The sequence below is a fragment of the Elephantulus edwardii genome, unplaced genomic scaffold, assembly GCF_000299155.1.
Source record: "Elephantulus edwardii isolate Elephantulus edwardi_28Jun2011 unplaced genomic scaffold, EleEdw1.0 scaffold00304, whole genome shotgun sequence".
Lineage (NCBI taxonomy): Eukaryota > Metazoa > Chordata > Mammalia > Macroscelidea > Macroscelididae > Elephantulus > Elephantulus edwardii.
Window position 1 is genome coordinate 1464502 of NW_006400054.1, and position 17056 is coordinate 1481557.

The following is a 17056-nucleotide window of genomic DNA, read 5'->3' on the forward strand; positions in this document are numbered from 1 at the left end:
TTAAATTATTATTAATTTTAATGAAAATTTACAGAGACTTTGGATTTCCATTCATTCATTGTTGCACTTTTCTCCCTGCCCACCCCCCCAAGAATTCTTCTTTTCAATGTTCATTTTCCTTTAATAAAAGGATCGATGAGAGTTTCCAAAGCAGATTGGTTTTCCATTTAATCATTAGTATGCATTTCGTTTGATGACATCATCCCCATGCTGTGACCGCACACTTTCCATTTCCTCCCTGTGATTCTCATTTCCACCAATCCTTTTGCTCTACTCCCTCCTGTATTCTGTCCTTTTGAGCTTGTATGGTTGATGGTTCTAAGGCACGAGGACCTCTTTGGTCTTACTTTGGTTCATCTTACAGGCCTGTCTGTTACTTGCCTGAACATTGAACCAGGAGGGTGAGTTTTGTTTCAGGATTGAAGGGTGATTGAGGGCCTTGGTCTCTGACCTTGCAAATCTCCTTTAGACCAGCCATCTCTTTCTTTTGGGCCAATTTGCTGCATCTTAAGGTTTGGCGTATAGTTAACTTTACGTGGTTCCTTGATAATAATTAACAACAGGGGACCTGATCATCACTAAATATATGGAATTTGATGGGCACCTGTTCTTTCTAAATGGGAGGTGCACAGGAGAAAGGAGCTAAGAAAAGTCCTTGTTATGTCGAGATATCAGGGGCCCTGGTGGTGCTGTAGACTCTGCAGGGGGCTGCTAACCACACGATTGGGAGCTGGAGCCCACCAGCCCCTTTGCAGGGGGAACCAAGTCCACTCCTGTGAAGATTCACAGTCTTGGATGCCCTGTCAGGCAGCCCTGCTCTCTTCTCCAGCATCACTCTGAGCGGGAACAGACTGAGCAGCCGTGGGTTAGGGTGAGGGCTTTGGTGTTAAAATGGGCCTGTCCGTCATCTGGTAAGCATTTTGATAAGCAGAAGGTGTAGACTCACCTGCAGAGTGCTTTGCTGTGGGGGTGAAAGCTGACAGGGAGCCCGAGAACAGGGAGCCTGAGAAGCGTCGTTACGAGAACACCTCCTCACGCGTTTCTTTCTCCTCCTCCCATGGGCCATTTCAGAAGGAATGGCGCCGTCACCCACATCAAGATCCAGAACACCGGTGACTACTATGACCTGTACGGAGGGGAGAAGTTTGCCACGTTGGCTGAGCTGGTCCAGTATTACATGGAACACCACGGGCAGTTGAAAGAGAAGAATGGAGACGTGATTGAGCTCAAGTACCCTCTGAACTGCGCAGATCCTACCTCTGAAAGGTCAGTGACTCGTCACCACCAAGTCCCTGGCTTTTGGGTGTCTTACACACACACACACACACACACACACACACACACACACACACACACTCTCTCTCTCTCTCTCTCTCTCTCTCTCTCTCTCTCTCACTCTTTCTTTCTCCCTCCCTCCCTCCCTCCCTGCAGGGCTTTGCTTTAAGTCCCTCTCTCTCGCAAGCTGAGCTCTTTAAAGCTCCAGTAAACGGAGAACAGAGTCTTCTCAGAACCTTTCTCTTATAGAAGCTTTAGTCTCTGCTGCTTACACCCAGTCTGTGAGGGCCGCGGCTCTTGTGTCTAAACTCGGTCCTGGCATCATTTTGAGATTTAGTGGCCGTCAGCTGACGGCCTTGGAGAGCCGGAGGCGCTGGTGAGAATGGAGAGGCCGCATCACACTGTCCTCCTGTGGTGCTTCTCGGCTGGTTGTTCAGTGGCTCCACCAACAGATGTCAGTTTAAGCTCAGGAGAGGAAGTGCAGGGAGCAGCTCGGCGAGCTGATGGATCTGCCTGTTCTCTTGTGCTCTCTCCACGCATGTGTGAGACTGACCTTGACCTTGCTGAGAGTGGACCGAATTATGCCAGAGGTCTGCCCCCAGCCCCCCTGTTGTAAAAAGCAGGGACGTAGTATATCCGTATTGATTCCATTGATTTTTTTTTACTACCCCCTGCTTTCCCAGTCTCTTCTTTGACTCAGTATAAATTCAAGGCCTGTTCATTAGGTGGTGGCTTTCTATCTTCAGGTACTCATTTTCTTGCCATATACATTTATTTCCAAGCTGCCACGTGCTGATAATTGATTTCTCTACCACCCACCCCTGCAACTTTCAGCAAAAACGACTGCCAGCAACCTCTGTGCAGTCCATTCTGCATTTCACTCTCTTCTGTGGAGCGTAGGTGAAAAGGTCTCAGAGTAGATGCCTTCAGTGCTGAGCCATTAAAATGGCCTACTGTGATAGGACCTAGCTTTCCTCCCAGAATCCCAGCGGCGGGGCTAGGGGTGGGAAAGCAATATTACCAAGATAGTGTCACCTAGAGCATGCCTTTGGGACCAGTGTGCTGACATAAACAACATGCATAGTGCATAGGGAACCGAGTGTGAGGGATTGCAAGGGGTAGCCTCTCTCCCCCAAAGATCCTCACCTAACGTGCACGTTACTCACATAAAAATACCGTAATTGAACTATGCTGTGTTTTCTGCAGTGGTCTCAGAGTCAGTCTTTGGGTGGCCCACATCACGTTGATCTGATGTGCTGGTTAAAAATGCAGATTTCTCCTACAACTAGGAGAGGATAAAATAGATGAATGGGGCTTTCTTTTTTATTTTATTTTTTAAAAAATTTTTATTGTATTGTTTTTACGTGTACCGTCAAATCAGATCTGACTGGTACAGGAAGAGATTGCCCCCTCCTTCTCCAGCAGAACATCTGGTGGATTTGAACCACATACCTCTGGGATTGCAGTGCAGCGTCTTGCCACTAGGCCACCAGAGCTCCCTGAATGGGGCTTTCTAAGAATCAAATCCCTATGCACATCCAAAAACTTCTCCAATAGGGTAAAAAGGGAAGCCGCAGACTGGGAAAAAAATATTTGGTAATGATATATCTCATAAGGGACTTATATCTAGAATTTATAAAATACTCGGGCAACACAGCAATATGAAGGTAAACAACCCAGTTGAAAAATGGACACAGGATATGAACAGACGCTTCACCAAAGAAGACATTCAGATGGCAAACAAACATATAAAGAAATGTTCAAAATCCCTAGCTCTAAGAGAGATGCAAATCAAAACAACTATGAGATACCATCTCACTCCAGTCAGAATAGTAAAATTTAATAGAACAGAAAGCAACAAATGCTGGTGAGGGTGTGGAGAAACAGGAACCCTTATTCACTGTTGGTGAGAGTGTAAAATGGTGCAACCACTGTGGAAAGCAGTATGGCGCTTTCTCAGAAAGTTGGAGATAGAGATACCATTTGACCCAGAAATTTCATTACTGGGAATATACCCTAAAAAACCATAACTGCCACCTGAGCAGACATATGCTCACCCTTGTTTATTGCAGCTTTGTTCACAATAGCAAAGAGTTACAAACAACCCATGTGCCCATCAAAAAAAGAATGGCTAGAGAAGCTCTGGTATATTCACACAGTGGAATACTATGCTGCATTGAAAAACAAGGAACTCATGAAATATTACACATAATGGGTGACTCTGGAGGACAGTATGCTGCATGAAATATCTCAGTCAGAAAAGGACAAATACTGCATAGTACCAGTATTGTAAAATGGGACTGACATTGGAGTTGGGAAGAAACTAAGAGGGGATAAATAATACACACTGCATTGAAACAGATGAGGGAGAGTACTGTTTAGGAGGAATGTATAATTAGGTATTATTGAATGAAACCTGCAAAGTGGAGTGGACTAGGGGTGGGTATTGTATAACAATGAAATAAAATTTTTTTTCTTGTCAAAGAGAAAAGTGAACTAGAGGGATGGGCAGGGAGGAAAGTAAACAACGAATGAACAGAAATAAAAAAAAAAATTAAAAAAATGTTCTGGATATGGAGTCCAAGAATCTCCATTTTCAGCAAACTCCCCCTCCCAGAAAGCCAAATCTTTCTTGAATTAGAGTTGAGATGATTAGCTAGTATCCAGTCCAGAGACATTGACGGTGAGTTTGCAGTTCTTGAAATATAGGTGGGAGACAGGGAAAACTTTGAATTTATAATACATTTCCTTTGTTGGCATAATCTCAGGCCAAAGCAAAGACGGAGGTTCAGAGTGGGCCTTTTCCTCTACCGTAACCCCTATTAGAGCTTCCCTAAGTGGAGAGGGTTTGAATAGTAGACCCTTTTGGGCTTGGGGAATCTGGAAACTGAAAATGCAAGCCCTTGAGGCTCGTTCCATATGGCAGTGGGCTCACCAGGAAGTCTGTATTGTCTCTCTTCACATCTGTCATTCTTCCTGCTCCAATGGGTGTTAGAGGAATCGCTCTGTCCCAGAGGGAAGGGTGTGTTGGGGTCTTAATTGGGTGTAAGGAATGCTGAATGCACATGGGAGTTTTGTGAACAATGCGGTAGGACACCTGCTCACGTCTGCATTTGAAATTCTAGGTGGTTCCACGGACACCTGTCTGGGAAAGAAGCAGAGAAGCTGTTGACAGAGAAAGGCAAGCATGGCAGCTTCCTTGTGCGCGAGAGCCAGAGCCACCCCGGGGACTTTGTCCTGTCCGTCCGCACTGGCGACGACAAGGGGGAGAGCAGCGACGGCAAGTCCAAAGTCACCCACGTCATGATCCGCTGTCAGGTAAAGCCCCGTGGCCTGTGGGTCTGCCCGTGTCCTCTTCCCGCCGTGCCCCTCCTGCGAGCAGAGGCACAGCGTCACCGTCCACAGTTTCCTTTGCTCGTTTAGGTAAAGCCTTCTTTTTGTAGGAGCTCTGGTGGCATTGTGTGTTTCACGTTGGGCCACTAGCCCAGAGGTCGGTGGTTCAAATGCACTGGCTACTCCACACGAGAAAGACATTCTGCTCCCTTTGAGAACTGCAGCCTCGGAGACTGTGTAAGGGTCACTGTAAGAGGGCAGTGGCCTTTTGGCTTTCTGCACTTTCCGTATATTGTATTGTTTGTGGTGATTGTTTCATCTTTGACAGATGCCACAAAGTGATTTCTTTCTAGTCTCGTGCTGGTAGAGGAAGTCAAGTCCCAGGACATTGCCTCCAGCCCATAGAATCCGTCTGGCCTGTCTGTCGGCAGCTGGAGCCGGAGTCGGCCTCAGCGTCTGTTCCTGATGGCACCTCAGCCCCCTCGGGTCGGCACAGTCCAGCCTGCGGCTCTGTTCGCCTCTGGGCTGCGGAACTGTTGCACTGTTGAGGCTGGAGCTGGATGCGGTATTGCTTGTGTTTAGTGTGGAGACTGGACCAAGGAGGTTATTTCTTTGTCTGGAGACTTTCTTAAATAGAAACTGTCTGTCCACTCAGGGCTTCAGGTTTTATTTTCATGTAAACACTTTGTTTGATCATAGTTTTATTGAGCTTGAACGGCCCTCTTACTGTTGAGTACCTTAGTCGGAACTGACCTGGTGTACCTTAGTCGGAACTGACCTGTTACTGACCCCACGGTGGGTTTTCAGAGGTGGTGAATCACACCGGAAGAGATTGCCTGTGCTTTTCCCATGGAACAGCTGGTGGATTCGAACCACGTGCCTTCAGGTTGGCATCCCAGCCCTCACCACTAGGCCACCGGAGCTCCCTCTTGGAGTGTGTAAATTGGGTGGTTTCTAATGTATACACAGAGGTGTGCAACTAGCAACACAGTCCAATGCCAGGACTTCTTCATCATTCCCCAAAGAAGCCCTATTCACATTAGCGTCCACTCCGCATTTTCCCTCCCCCAAGCCCTGGCAGCTACTACTCTATCCCTAGGATCTGTTCATTTTGAACAGTTTATAAACTGGGTGTGAGCGGATTAGATTTGGCCTCCTGTTTTAAAAAGGCTTTTGAGCCCTCGGGCCTGGTTTTAATTGTTTTCGGTCAAATGTTCTTCTAAGTGGTACACTAGTGGTCTGGCAATTTGCTGTAGAAAGGCATCTCGTGGTTGCTGTGATGCTAAAAACTGTGATACGGTGACACTAATGTGTCAAATATGATAATGGTTACCCACGGTGGACAGTGTTTGCTGGACCTCCTGAATTAAAACAGGCTTGGAAGCAGGAGTGGCATCCACTTCCGAAATAGCTCGCCTCTGGAAACTCTATGAGCTTAGAGAAAAGATGAAAGTTTTCCATATTCAAGACTTTTTGTTTATAGAGTTGCTATGAGTCGTCTATGACTCGATAGCACTTAACAACAACAACATCATATACAAGCACCTCTCAGGGATATTGTGAGCTCAGTTCCAGACCTCCACGGTCCCAGGAAAGCAAGCCATGTGCATATTTAGGTTCCCCAGGTAGGTTGCCACCACATTGCAGTCCATTAAGTGCACAGTAACATTATGGAACACTTTTTTTTTTTTTTTTGGGTTTTGTTTTGTAAGGCAACTGCCTTTATTTATTTTTTTTTCTATAATTATATTTTATTAATTTTCATAAACATTTACAGAGATTTTGGGCTTCCACTCATTCATTGTTGCACTATTCTCTCTACCCTCCTCCCAGTTTGTTCTTGTATGGAACACTTTTGATTACTGTGATGACGACCACAGTGAGAGATGGGGCAGAGTGGGCACGTGGTATTGGAGAAGTGGGCAGCGATGAACTTGTTCACGAAGGAGTAGCCAGACCTTCAGTCTGTAAAAGGGGCATTATCTGGATGTACAGTAAAGCAAAACCAATAAAAGGAGGAATGCCTGTACATGAAAGCCTTCAGTCGGTGGCTTTGTGCATTTGGTTTCTTTCACTTTGCATAGTTTCAGGGTTCTCTGCCTTGTAGCACTTGCCACTACTTCCTTACTGTTGCTAGTCTTCGTGACCGTTGCAAGTTCTTTCTTAATTTCCAGAGTTTGGAAAAAAGCTGATGGTTGACAATTTTTGCCACTGTTCTGCTTGCTCTTTCGGAGGGGCAGATTTTCAGGGGGCCCCCCCTTTGTCATTCTGAAAGTGCTTTCCTTTCGAGTTTCACTGTTATTTCTTTATTCTTGTGTGCTGAGTGAAAGTGTAGAGAACAACTGATTTCCCATTCAGTCATTCAGACAGATTTTATGGTATGGAATGAATGACACTGCTTACATTGTAACAGCATTTTCCCCTGGCCCTGTTTGTGATTTCCTTAACCATCCACCTTCTAGCCTATCCTCTGGGGGCGATGAGAAAAGCCCTTTTGAGCTTGCATGCTTAATTGCACTAAGAAGTGGGTAGAATTGCATCTTTAAGTAAAAGGTGGCACAAATACATCTTCATAGGACTTAATACTTTTATTTTTTAAATTTTACTATTTTTTTGTGTGTGTATGTACTGTCAAATCGGATCTGATTAGTACAGGAGGAGATTGCCCCTCCTTCCCCAGCAGAGCATCTGGTGGATTCGAATCACGTACCTCTGGGATTGCAGTGCAACTTCTTGCCACTAGGCCACCAGAGCTCCCTTAAACTTTTTTTTAAACATACGTTTTTCCATTGTTGAACATTTCTTTCCCCACATCCCCTCTCCTCCCCCCACCATCCCTGCGATGCACCCCTTGTTCCAGTTTGTTGTCACACATACAGCAGCTAATCATATAGTCCTTTCATATGGTTCTTGCCCCATCAGATCCACCGCACTGTTCACTGTCTGTCCACTCTTTTCCCATTCTCTCCCTAACCCCCCCCATGTCTGTCCTGTTTAAGACTACACTTTCTTAGTTTAACTATTTTTCTATTGTTCTCAAGTAATGTATACTGGTTTTTGGTTTTCTTTTTTAAAGATTCCTGGCCCCTTTAGAGTTTCCCTTACTTATTTCCACTAGGAGATGAACTTAAGATGTATATATTGGCAGTCAGTGCTACCTTACTAGCCTTGAAGTCAGTTACGTTTCAGAGAGAAAGACTTCTTTTCCTTGTATTCAGCAGCCTGGTGGCTGGTGTTTGGTCTGAATATAATAAAGAGGCGCCTTGGTGGTGCTGTGGTTAAGGCCTTCTGCTGTAAACCAAAAAGTCGGTAGTTCAAACCCACCAGCCACTCTACCAGAGACGCGTGAGGCCGTCTGTTCTGTAAAGTTTACAGCCTTGGAAACTTCGCCGCGGCAGCCGGAGTTGTCCCACTGCGGGTTGCAATTGACTTGAGAGCAGTGGCATTTTTATAGTATAGACTACTGCTCCCAATTTATTTATTTATTTATTTTTAAATTATTTTTTTTGTGTGCGTGTACCGTCAAATCAGATCTGACTGGTACAGGAGGAGACTGCCCCTCCTTCCCCAGCAGAGCATCTGGTGGGTTCGAACCATGCGCCTCTGGGATTGTAGTTGCAGTTCCTTGCCACTAGGCCACCAGAGCTCTCCTATTTTTTTTAAAGAAACACCTTTCATTGTCTTTTAGGAGAAAGTGAGAGGACAGAGTGGTTTTCCACTCAGCTTGTGCATGTTGTGATTTGTGACACTGATGGCAGTCCCCACATGGCGGCAGCACTCTTCCCTTGCCCTCCCTGTGTTTACAGTGTCCACCTGTCTTTTTCCCCCCTCTCCTTTCCTGCTTTCTGTCTTTGGATCCTGGATGGTTGCTTGTTTTAGGGAGCACCTGCCTGGTTGATGTTACTCTACCCTTTATAGGTCTGTGTAGCAGAAAGTTGAGCCACGGGAGGCTTTTTCACGTAACTGTTTGGTGACCTCATGGTCACGAGGGGGAAGCTGTTTTGTGAGCCAGGAGGTGTTGCACTCACTCAGAGCCCACACATCTCCTGGGCTCACGTTAGTTCACACTGAACCACTCCCTCTGTTTTCATCGTCCTTTCCGTCGTGCATCTGAGTGATCATCGCCTTTCTGGGTCAGTCTCTGAGCTGTGCTTGGAAGGACACCTATTTGGCATACTCGCCCCAACATAGCACTGTTTTGTCTGGACAGGAGCTGAAATACGACGTTGGTGGGGGAGAGCGGTTTGATTCCCTGACCGATCTCGTGGAGCATTACAAGAAGAACCCGATGGTCGAGACGTTGGGCACCGTCCTGCAGCTCAAGCAGGTGAGTGGAGGGAAGTTGACGCCTGGCTCCATGTGTGGTTAGGGGCTGTCGGGCCAGCCCCACTCACAGCTCCTTCATGTCTAGCCGAACAGAGGCTGCACCATCCTCACGGTCCCTGCTCTGCTGAAGCCCCTCGTCACAACCACTGTGTCTTCTGGCGGAGAATTGTAAATCCCGATATGTGATATTCCACACCTGCAGAAGCAGGGCGACTAGTATCAGGAATCTCCACGCAGCTACCAGCCAGCTTAATCATCACGTTTTGTTTCATTCATGTCGCTGCCCACCACCTCTCATCTGTGTGTTACCTGGAAACAAGCTCCCAATGTTGTATCGACTGCATAGACACCTGTCAGAGGCAGTATAGAATTCTTAAAGCACGTTCACACCACGTTCTCCCTGCAGATCTGTCTTTAATTACTTGAGGAGATCACATTTACTTACTCTGTGATTATTCTTTTGTTCTGATTTTAGTGTAAAATGATACCATCTCTGGAAAGAATTTTATGATATTTCATTATTTTTTTTGTTTACCACTGAGTTGGAACCAACTCATAACTGACTTTTCAGTGGATTTTGAGGCAGTGGATTTTTTTTTTTTTTAATTTTTATTTTGTGTGCGTGTACCGTCAAATCAAATCTGACTGGTACAGGAGGATATTGCGCCTCCTTCTCCGGCAGAGCATCTGGTGGATTCGAACCGTGTTCCTCTGGGATTGGAGGCAGTGGATTTTGAGGCAATAAACTGCCTGGGAGGAGATTGCCCATTGTTCTATCACAGAGCAACTGGTGGATTCGAACTACATGCCTTTGGGTTGATAGCACAGCTCCTTACCACTGAGCCACCAGATCACCCTTACGGTATATTAGGAAAGAGAAATGTTTGCATTTATATCAACAGAATAAAGTAGCGGTGAAAATTACAGAAAGATACGTTTTCTGACCAGATACACACAAAAAGAGTGAAACTGCATTTGAAAAGTTTATATGTGGGTGGCTGTGTCCCGTGCTTTCCCACGTCCTTGCCTTGACAGTTCTTAACATAGAAAGATGCCTTTTGCTGTCTTCATGGCATTAACGCTGTTCTCGATGATTTCTTCTGTATTTGCCTCCGACCGCTGGACGTGCTTAGCCCCTCAACACCACACGGATCAATGCTGCTGAGATTGAGAGCCGGGTCAGAGAACTGAGCAAATTAGCCGAGACCACAGATAAAGTCAAGCAAGGCTTTTGGGAAGAATTCGAGGTAAGTCGGTAAAAAGAAAAATCCTCAAAAGCTTCATGAGGTTGAGTTTTGTAATGCCAAAGAGAAGTTGGAGAAGCTGGGTGGAAAGACTCGATGGCGACGCGCCTTCTTAGCCGGGCCAGCAGCTGGGGGGCGTCCTTCACCTGCACAGGCCTTGGGTTCTGGTAGAAGGGCGGGGGCTGTTAGTATTCAGTGGGTCAGCCAAGGGGTCCCGCTGGTGCTCTTGGTTTGGAATATGAGCAAAAGCCGCAGAGGAGCACAAGGATCTGGGTCCTTTGGAAGACTTCCAGCACTTGTTGGAGTCTTTAGAATCCATAGGCGTATTGCACTGAATGTATCAAAGAGCAGTGCCTCATGGCGGCTTTGCTGTAGAGGGAGGCTCAGATGTGTGACTTTGGGTTGATGTGTGGATGCAGTCGTTCTTGATCCAGCTTGGGTGGGATGATGCCATGATAACGGTGCATCCCAACTGATCTTGTCATCTCTGTCTCCCACTTGCTTAGAAAACATTCTCCAAAACAAAGCTTATGGTGTGTTTACCTTCATGGTCAGTTCAGTTATGTAGCTAAGTGCCTGGTCTTACTAGAAGCTCCATAAATGTTTGCTGGATGAATTTACACCTCTCCAGTGTTAAGGCACATTGTTTTTTTAAAAGGACTACTCTAGTTTTAGGAACGATGGTGCTGTGCTTTCCAGGTTGTTGTCAGGGGCCATGGCACCACCACCTTCAACTCATAATGCTTCTCTGAACAACAGCCCTTCCCTTATCCTGTGCCATATGCATTTCTAAAAGATAATAAGTCTTTTTAAAAATTAACCATATTAAAAAAAAAATTAACCATATTACTACTGCTGCATCTAAACTTAAAAACAACCAACCAACCAAAAAACCCCACTACTACCAAATTTTCTGACTTCAGGCATCAAGTTTCTGAGGATATAATTGTGTGGAATTGTCACACCTGTCTCTCATGGAGCGGCTGGTGGGCTCGAACTACTGACCTTGTGGTTGGCAGCCCAACACTTGACCCCTATGCCACCCGCCTCCTTATTGCAGCCACAAAACAAAAATTAAGCAAACGTGTATTTCATTATTCAGGTCAAAGCAGTCATCTTGAAGTTTTGGAAAAAAATCTTATTTGACAAAAAAAAATTGTGATTCAGACTAGTAAAATGTGTATAAATGTCCAAAGAGGGGTGATGAGGTGGGAGGAGGGGGAGTAAATAAAGAGATAAAATTGTAGACATTAATAGCAAACCCAAAAATATTGTGATTCAGTTAATCTCCAAGTTGTAATTGAGATACTCTCCATTTATGGTGGCTGGTTGATGCACTTAAGTATCTCTGTCTTTCAGAATCTTAAATCTCTTTTAATCTTGTGGTAACTCTCTCACTAGCTCTCTCTTCCTCTCTCTCCCTCTTTCTTCCTCCCTCCCTCTCTCTGGTTTTTGTTTGATTTTGCTGCTGAAAAACAAGTCTTTTGTCATGAGACCAACTAATGGTGGATCTTACCGATTCCATCTCTGTGGTGGAATTGAACAGGCCTGTTGTCCTTTGCGTTTCTTGTAAATGGCTGCATCTAGAAGCTTTATCACATGCAAATTTTTCCCCCTGTAAAACTGCGTATGTGGCAGTGTCGGGAGGTACCTGTGTTGTAGTTCTCCTTTCTTTTTGTTTGCAGCCAGACTATTGCCTAGACCCACTCATTCCTAAGAAGTTGCAAAATGGAAATGTTCTCATTTTATCATTCTTGGCTGATAGAATATGTCTATAATGAGAAGCTGCCTATCACCAAAGCAAGATAAATGATTAGTTTCTTTTTTATAAAATTAAACTATTTTCAAAATAGTGTTCTGTAGGCATATTTGGCTTTTATTTTAAACTCTTGGCCTTTTAACATATTTGATGTTGTTGTTGTTATGTGCCGTTGAGTCACCTGCGACTGATAGTGGCCCTGTGTACAATAGCCTTAAACCCTGCTTTATCCTGTGCCAGTCTTACTGTCTCTAACACACCTTCCCTCATTACCCCAGTCACTGAGTCAGTCCATCCCATAGAGGGCCTTCCTCTCCTGCGCTGTCCCTCCACCCTCCCAAGCATGACGTCTTTCTCCAAGGACTGGTCCCTCCTTGCAACATGCCTGAAGTATGTAAGACGAAGCTTCAGAATCTTCGCCTCTTAGGAGCAGCCTGGTTTAACCCTCTCCAGGATGAATCTGTTTGTTTTCTTGGCAGTCCATGTTATATTCAGTACTCTTCTCCAATACCACAGCTCAAAGGCATCAATTCTTCTATCCTCCCTAGTCATTGTCCAACTTTCTGATGCATTGCAAGTGATTGCAAAGATTGCCTGTATCAGGTGTACCTTAGTCTCCAGAGTGACATTGCTCTTCAGTACTTTGGAGAGGTCCCTAACAGCTGACTTTCTCATCAAAATACATCTTTTAATTTCCCAGCTGTGATTCAGTATTGACATTTTTATGGTCTAGGTTTTATTGTAAAAACATTATTATTTTTCATCTTTAAATTTTATCGTATATCATACATGACTTTTGTTACCATCTATAAAGTCTGCAACATACTTTTTATTTATAATTTCAAGATTTCCAACCTCTTTGGGTCAAATAAAGAAATAGTGAATGATTTTTATAATCGTGACCCATTTTAATGTTATACTGCCACCTTTTCTAATGGCAGCAAAGGCGGTCATTTGCATACGTGACTTTTCTTTTAAAGTGACTCTGGAAGCCTTTTTGGGAAGTACAGCCGTCAGGCAGGAATCTAATATCGCACTGAATCATTTCACAGGAGTTTCATGTGAGCTCACTTGGGACTGTGCTTAGGGGATGAAATCAGACCTTTCCAACGAGTTTGTGGCAGTTGGGGGTGTTTTTCATGATCTCATCAATGGGGTCACGATAGGAACTCTGGAAGAAGGAAGCCTGACTTTCTGGCCATGGGGTGAGGGCTGTTGCTAACTGCTGGCCTGTCAGTTTTGCTCTGCAGCAGCTCATGTTCAAGTCGTCTCTTACAGGGACTCGCAACCGCAAAGGGAAACACTGAGTTGTCTTTAGGGGAAAACGGAAAACTCCAAGATCACACTTGTTATGCTACAAGTTCTTCTTAGAGGTCGGGTTGGGCTGGTGACATGGGCGTGCATGAAGTCAGGGGCCTGACATTGCAACTACTGTCACTCGGATACTTCAAACTCAGTTTCCAGAAAGTGCCCTTTAAGGCCGGGGCCAGGGGAGTAAGGCTGGCAGTGGAATAAGCTGTTACGGAAAGAATTCGATACTAGAGGCAGATACTCGTCATCATCAGAATCCTCTGAAATGGAAACTTGAGCCACAGTTGTAAGTGCACCGCCGTCATTTCTCGGAAAGTGATGAATCCGGGCTCAGCTCTTACAGCGTCTGACGGCCTGGAAGGTGGACCGGGGTTTCAAGCTGCATTGCTATCAGTAACTTGACTCTCACATCCATTGTTCCCTTCTCTGTACCTGAGACCTGGTCTCAGGTGTGACTCCATGTGGCCTTTTGTGAGAAGACTTTCATAAGAATTTAGAAGACTTTGTGAATTACTTTCGCTTTCAATACCTCTTAAAATGTAGAGTCCTCACGATACCCGTTGGTTCCTTTCTCCATTGCCCCTGAGATGGAAGCAGGCTGTTCCCTTCCTAGGATATATTGTGTGATCAAGAGATTGCCAGCCCACGTCACTGGTTTTTCCTGGACACGGCCTGTGTCTGATCTCTGGAGGCATCTGATGTTCCTGTGGCTCTCGGCTTTTGATCGTACAGAGATGGGGCCTATTTCCCAATCTCTGTGGAAGGAAACAAAGTTCTGCTCAAGTGAGACCGACCCTGAATAAATGAAAGGCAGGCAGCGTCAGCAGTTCCATGTCTGCGACATGCACGATGCTTGAAACCTCAGCTGACTTTTGGACATGAAGGTCAAGTGCACGTGCTGTGGCTGTCTTGATAGGCTGTTTGCTGTGTTGGTGCCTGTTGCTCCCTTTTGAGTTCTGCGGACCTTGGTCATGGGGGGTTATGGGCCAAATCTGGCCAGTTCATCTGACTATGGGCTCCCACAGGACCCGGTCAGGGATGGAGAGTGCACTGTTGGTGCTGTGGTCCTCCTCCTTCTCCCTGCCCTTCCCCACCTTGTCACCTCTCTGTAGCCAGTCTCTGTCCTCTGCTTACCTGCTTCAATCGTCTTATTTTCTCACACTGGTTTCTCTGCTCCTTTTTCTGTAAACTGTACTTCTCCCCCCGGCTCCCCATAGAATCAAAGCTAGCATTTTCAGTCTTTGTACTGGAGTCTCAGATTTTCTCCCACCCATCCTTGGTCCCAAAGGCATAGCCAGAGGCCACCTCCAATAAACATGTCTCCAAGGGGACACCCTGGTCCTCAGAGTTGTGGAGCCGGGAGTTGGGCAGATGACCTGGTAACGTTCCTCACAGTCAGTAGCTTTTGGGAGTGGCAGCGATCCACTCTTTCACCGTCCTGCAGATCCGAGTCCAGCACAGGCTGTGTGTCCGGCTCTGAATGCGGCAAGAGAGTCTCTGTCTTTATGGGATTTAGAGTCAACTGTGGCGACAGTTTAAACAAAGAAACAGGTAAATAAATATGAAATGTGGTGCTAAGGTGGAAAAGGAAGTGGAGTCCCTTAAAAAAAGTGCACTGATGGCAGTCATTGTTGTCCAGCGAGGCCTCGCTGGGTGGTAATATAATGGGCGTGAAGTTTATTTAGTTGTTGAGAATATTCACAGCAAAACGTGGATCTATTCAGCAGTTTCCACAGGTATCATCCATTACATGCATTACATTCTGTGAGTCGTGTGGCCATGATCCCTGCCTTTTCTGAGTTTTTCCTCCCATGTTAACACAAATTCACTGCCCCCCACAGGTTCCTGTCCAATCTTTCAAGTTAATCACGCTCCACATGGTTATTACAGGAACATAATGTTTATGGCTGATCCTTTTTTCCCCCTAAGGCCAACCTTTTTCATGCTGATGAGGATCATTTGCAGGGAAGCACATTCTAGGCAGAGCGAACAGCATGTGCAAAGGCCCTGAGGTGGCAGGGCACTTACCACGTTCTGTGGCCAGCGGCTAAATCAGGGCTGTGGGAGAAGGAGGACAAGATGAAAAATGCAGTTGGATCAACCCGCTCTTGAAGGGCACTGAGAGTCAGGGTTAGGCCTCTGGCTTCTCCTGGAAGTAGACTAGAAATACTAGAGAGGAGTGGGGTGACACATGTCCTAGCCGCCCTCCGGAGGACTGTCTGGAAGAGAAGAAGCAAGGAGACCTGGAAGGATACTGCTTCTGTAACTTGAGCAAGAGCCAGGGTGATGATGGTGATGATGATGTTGGCGATGATGGCGTGGGCCCCTGCAGTAGCTGATAGTGGAGATGCTTGGATCCTAGAACCATTTTGAAGATGGACTTGGTAGTATTTTAATGGTTTGACTGAGCTGAGTCAAAGATAAGATGAAGTTTTTTTTGGGGGGGGTTTGAGCAACTAGGAGGCTGGCAGAAAAGCAGGTCTTGGGGTTTCGTGTTTAGCTTTCATTTGAACATGTTGAAATGCCTGCCTGCTTGATCGCCAACTAGAATGTGATGCTCTAGCCAGTTCCGTAGTGTGACAGTTGAGACTGGACAGGAACGCCCTTGCTTGCTCGCTTCTTTTCTTGCTAACGTCTTCACTCTCCTGCTCCCTGCCTCGGGGTCGCTTGCTCTGGGGACTTCCCCTGCGTTCCTCCTCTGTGACCCGATTGGTTCTTCCTGCTGTCATGCAAGCTCATAGCAGCAACCCCTCCCTCTCTAGTGCTCCCCTCTCTCGGAATCATGACTGATTTGCAGGCTTATCGGTTTAAGGTTTGTTTCCTCTGCTGTGAATCTCAAGCAACAGATTCCATTACTACATCTGTTGGAATGGCGGGAGGTTTTGCTCAGATGAGGTTGATTGAACGCATTCTTTATAGTAGAGGCGGATTTTGATTCTGCTGGTGGCAGAGTGGGTTACGTGCAGGACCACTAACTAAAAAATTGTGATCTGGGCCCATCATCCATTCTATGGGAGACGGACGGGGCAGTCTCCTCCTGTTAAGAGTTAGAGCTTGGAAACCCCACGGAAGGTCACCTTGAATTGGAATAAGTTTAGACTGGGTTTTGTTGCATGTTGAGGAGCCCTGGTGGTGCAGTGTTGAGGTACTCAGCTCCTAACAGAAACACCAGGGAGTCCTGTCTCCCAGCCCCTGAGGGGCAGAGTGGTGGCTTTGTGTTTCCGGAAAGATCCTAGTCTTTTGGGCACTTCTGCTCTGTCCTGTCCTGTAACCATGAGTCAGAATTGGCTCAGTTGACAATGGGCTTTGTGGTGTGTGTGTGTGTGTGTGTGTGTTTCAGCTGAGAAGACCACCCATACAGGACAGGGAGGACCCCCCCCCCACCCCTCCCTGGGACTGGGAGGGCGCTTTGCTCCCTGCAGCACCGAGCCTGGCAGCACGTCCCGAACCAGGCTCGGAGGTGTCTTGATCTGAGCTATTTTGATGCAGACCTTCTGCGTGTGTGTTCAGTGCAGAACAGCCCTCTGATGGTTACGAAGCCGAGAGGAACACTCCGGGGCTGGTGCTGAGCGGCCCCTCTGCTTTCTTGTCATTCAGACCCCTGTTTGTGGCTTGGTGGGCTCGTGGTTCCTGTGCCCCATGCCTGAGGGGGTCAAATTCAGGTTCATGGGGCTGGATTTCAGTGAGTATGATTTTTTTTAAAAAATTTTATTAGTATTAATGAACATTTACAGGGATTTTGGGTTTTCATTCATTCATTGCTGTACCATTCTCTCTACCCTCTTCCCCAGTTTGTTCTTCTTCCCCC

General features: G+C 46.2%; 1 protein-coding gene across 1 annotated transcript in view; it reads left to right on the top strand.

Annotated features, from left to right (window-relative positions):
* The window catches only part of PTPN11 (protein tyrosine phosphatase, non-receptor type 11), an 87657-nt gene that overhangs the window by 27084 nt on the left and 43517 nt on the right, over positions 1–17056 (top strand). The window contains exons 3-6 of the mRNA XM_006900980.1: positions 1072–1266; positions 4401–4593; positions 8819–8935; positions 10068–10181. Of these exons, the coding sequence (XP_006901042.1) occupies positions 1072–1266; positions 4401–4593; positions 8819–8935; positions 10068–10181 (619 nt within the window). The remainder of the gene's footprint in view (positions 1–1071; positions 1267–4400; positions 4594–8818; positions 8936–10067; positions 10182–17056) is intronic.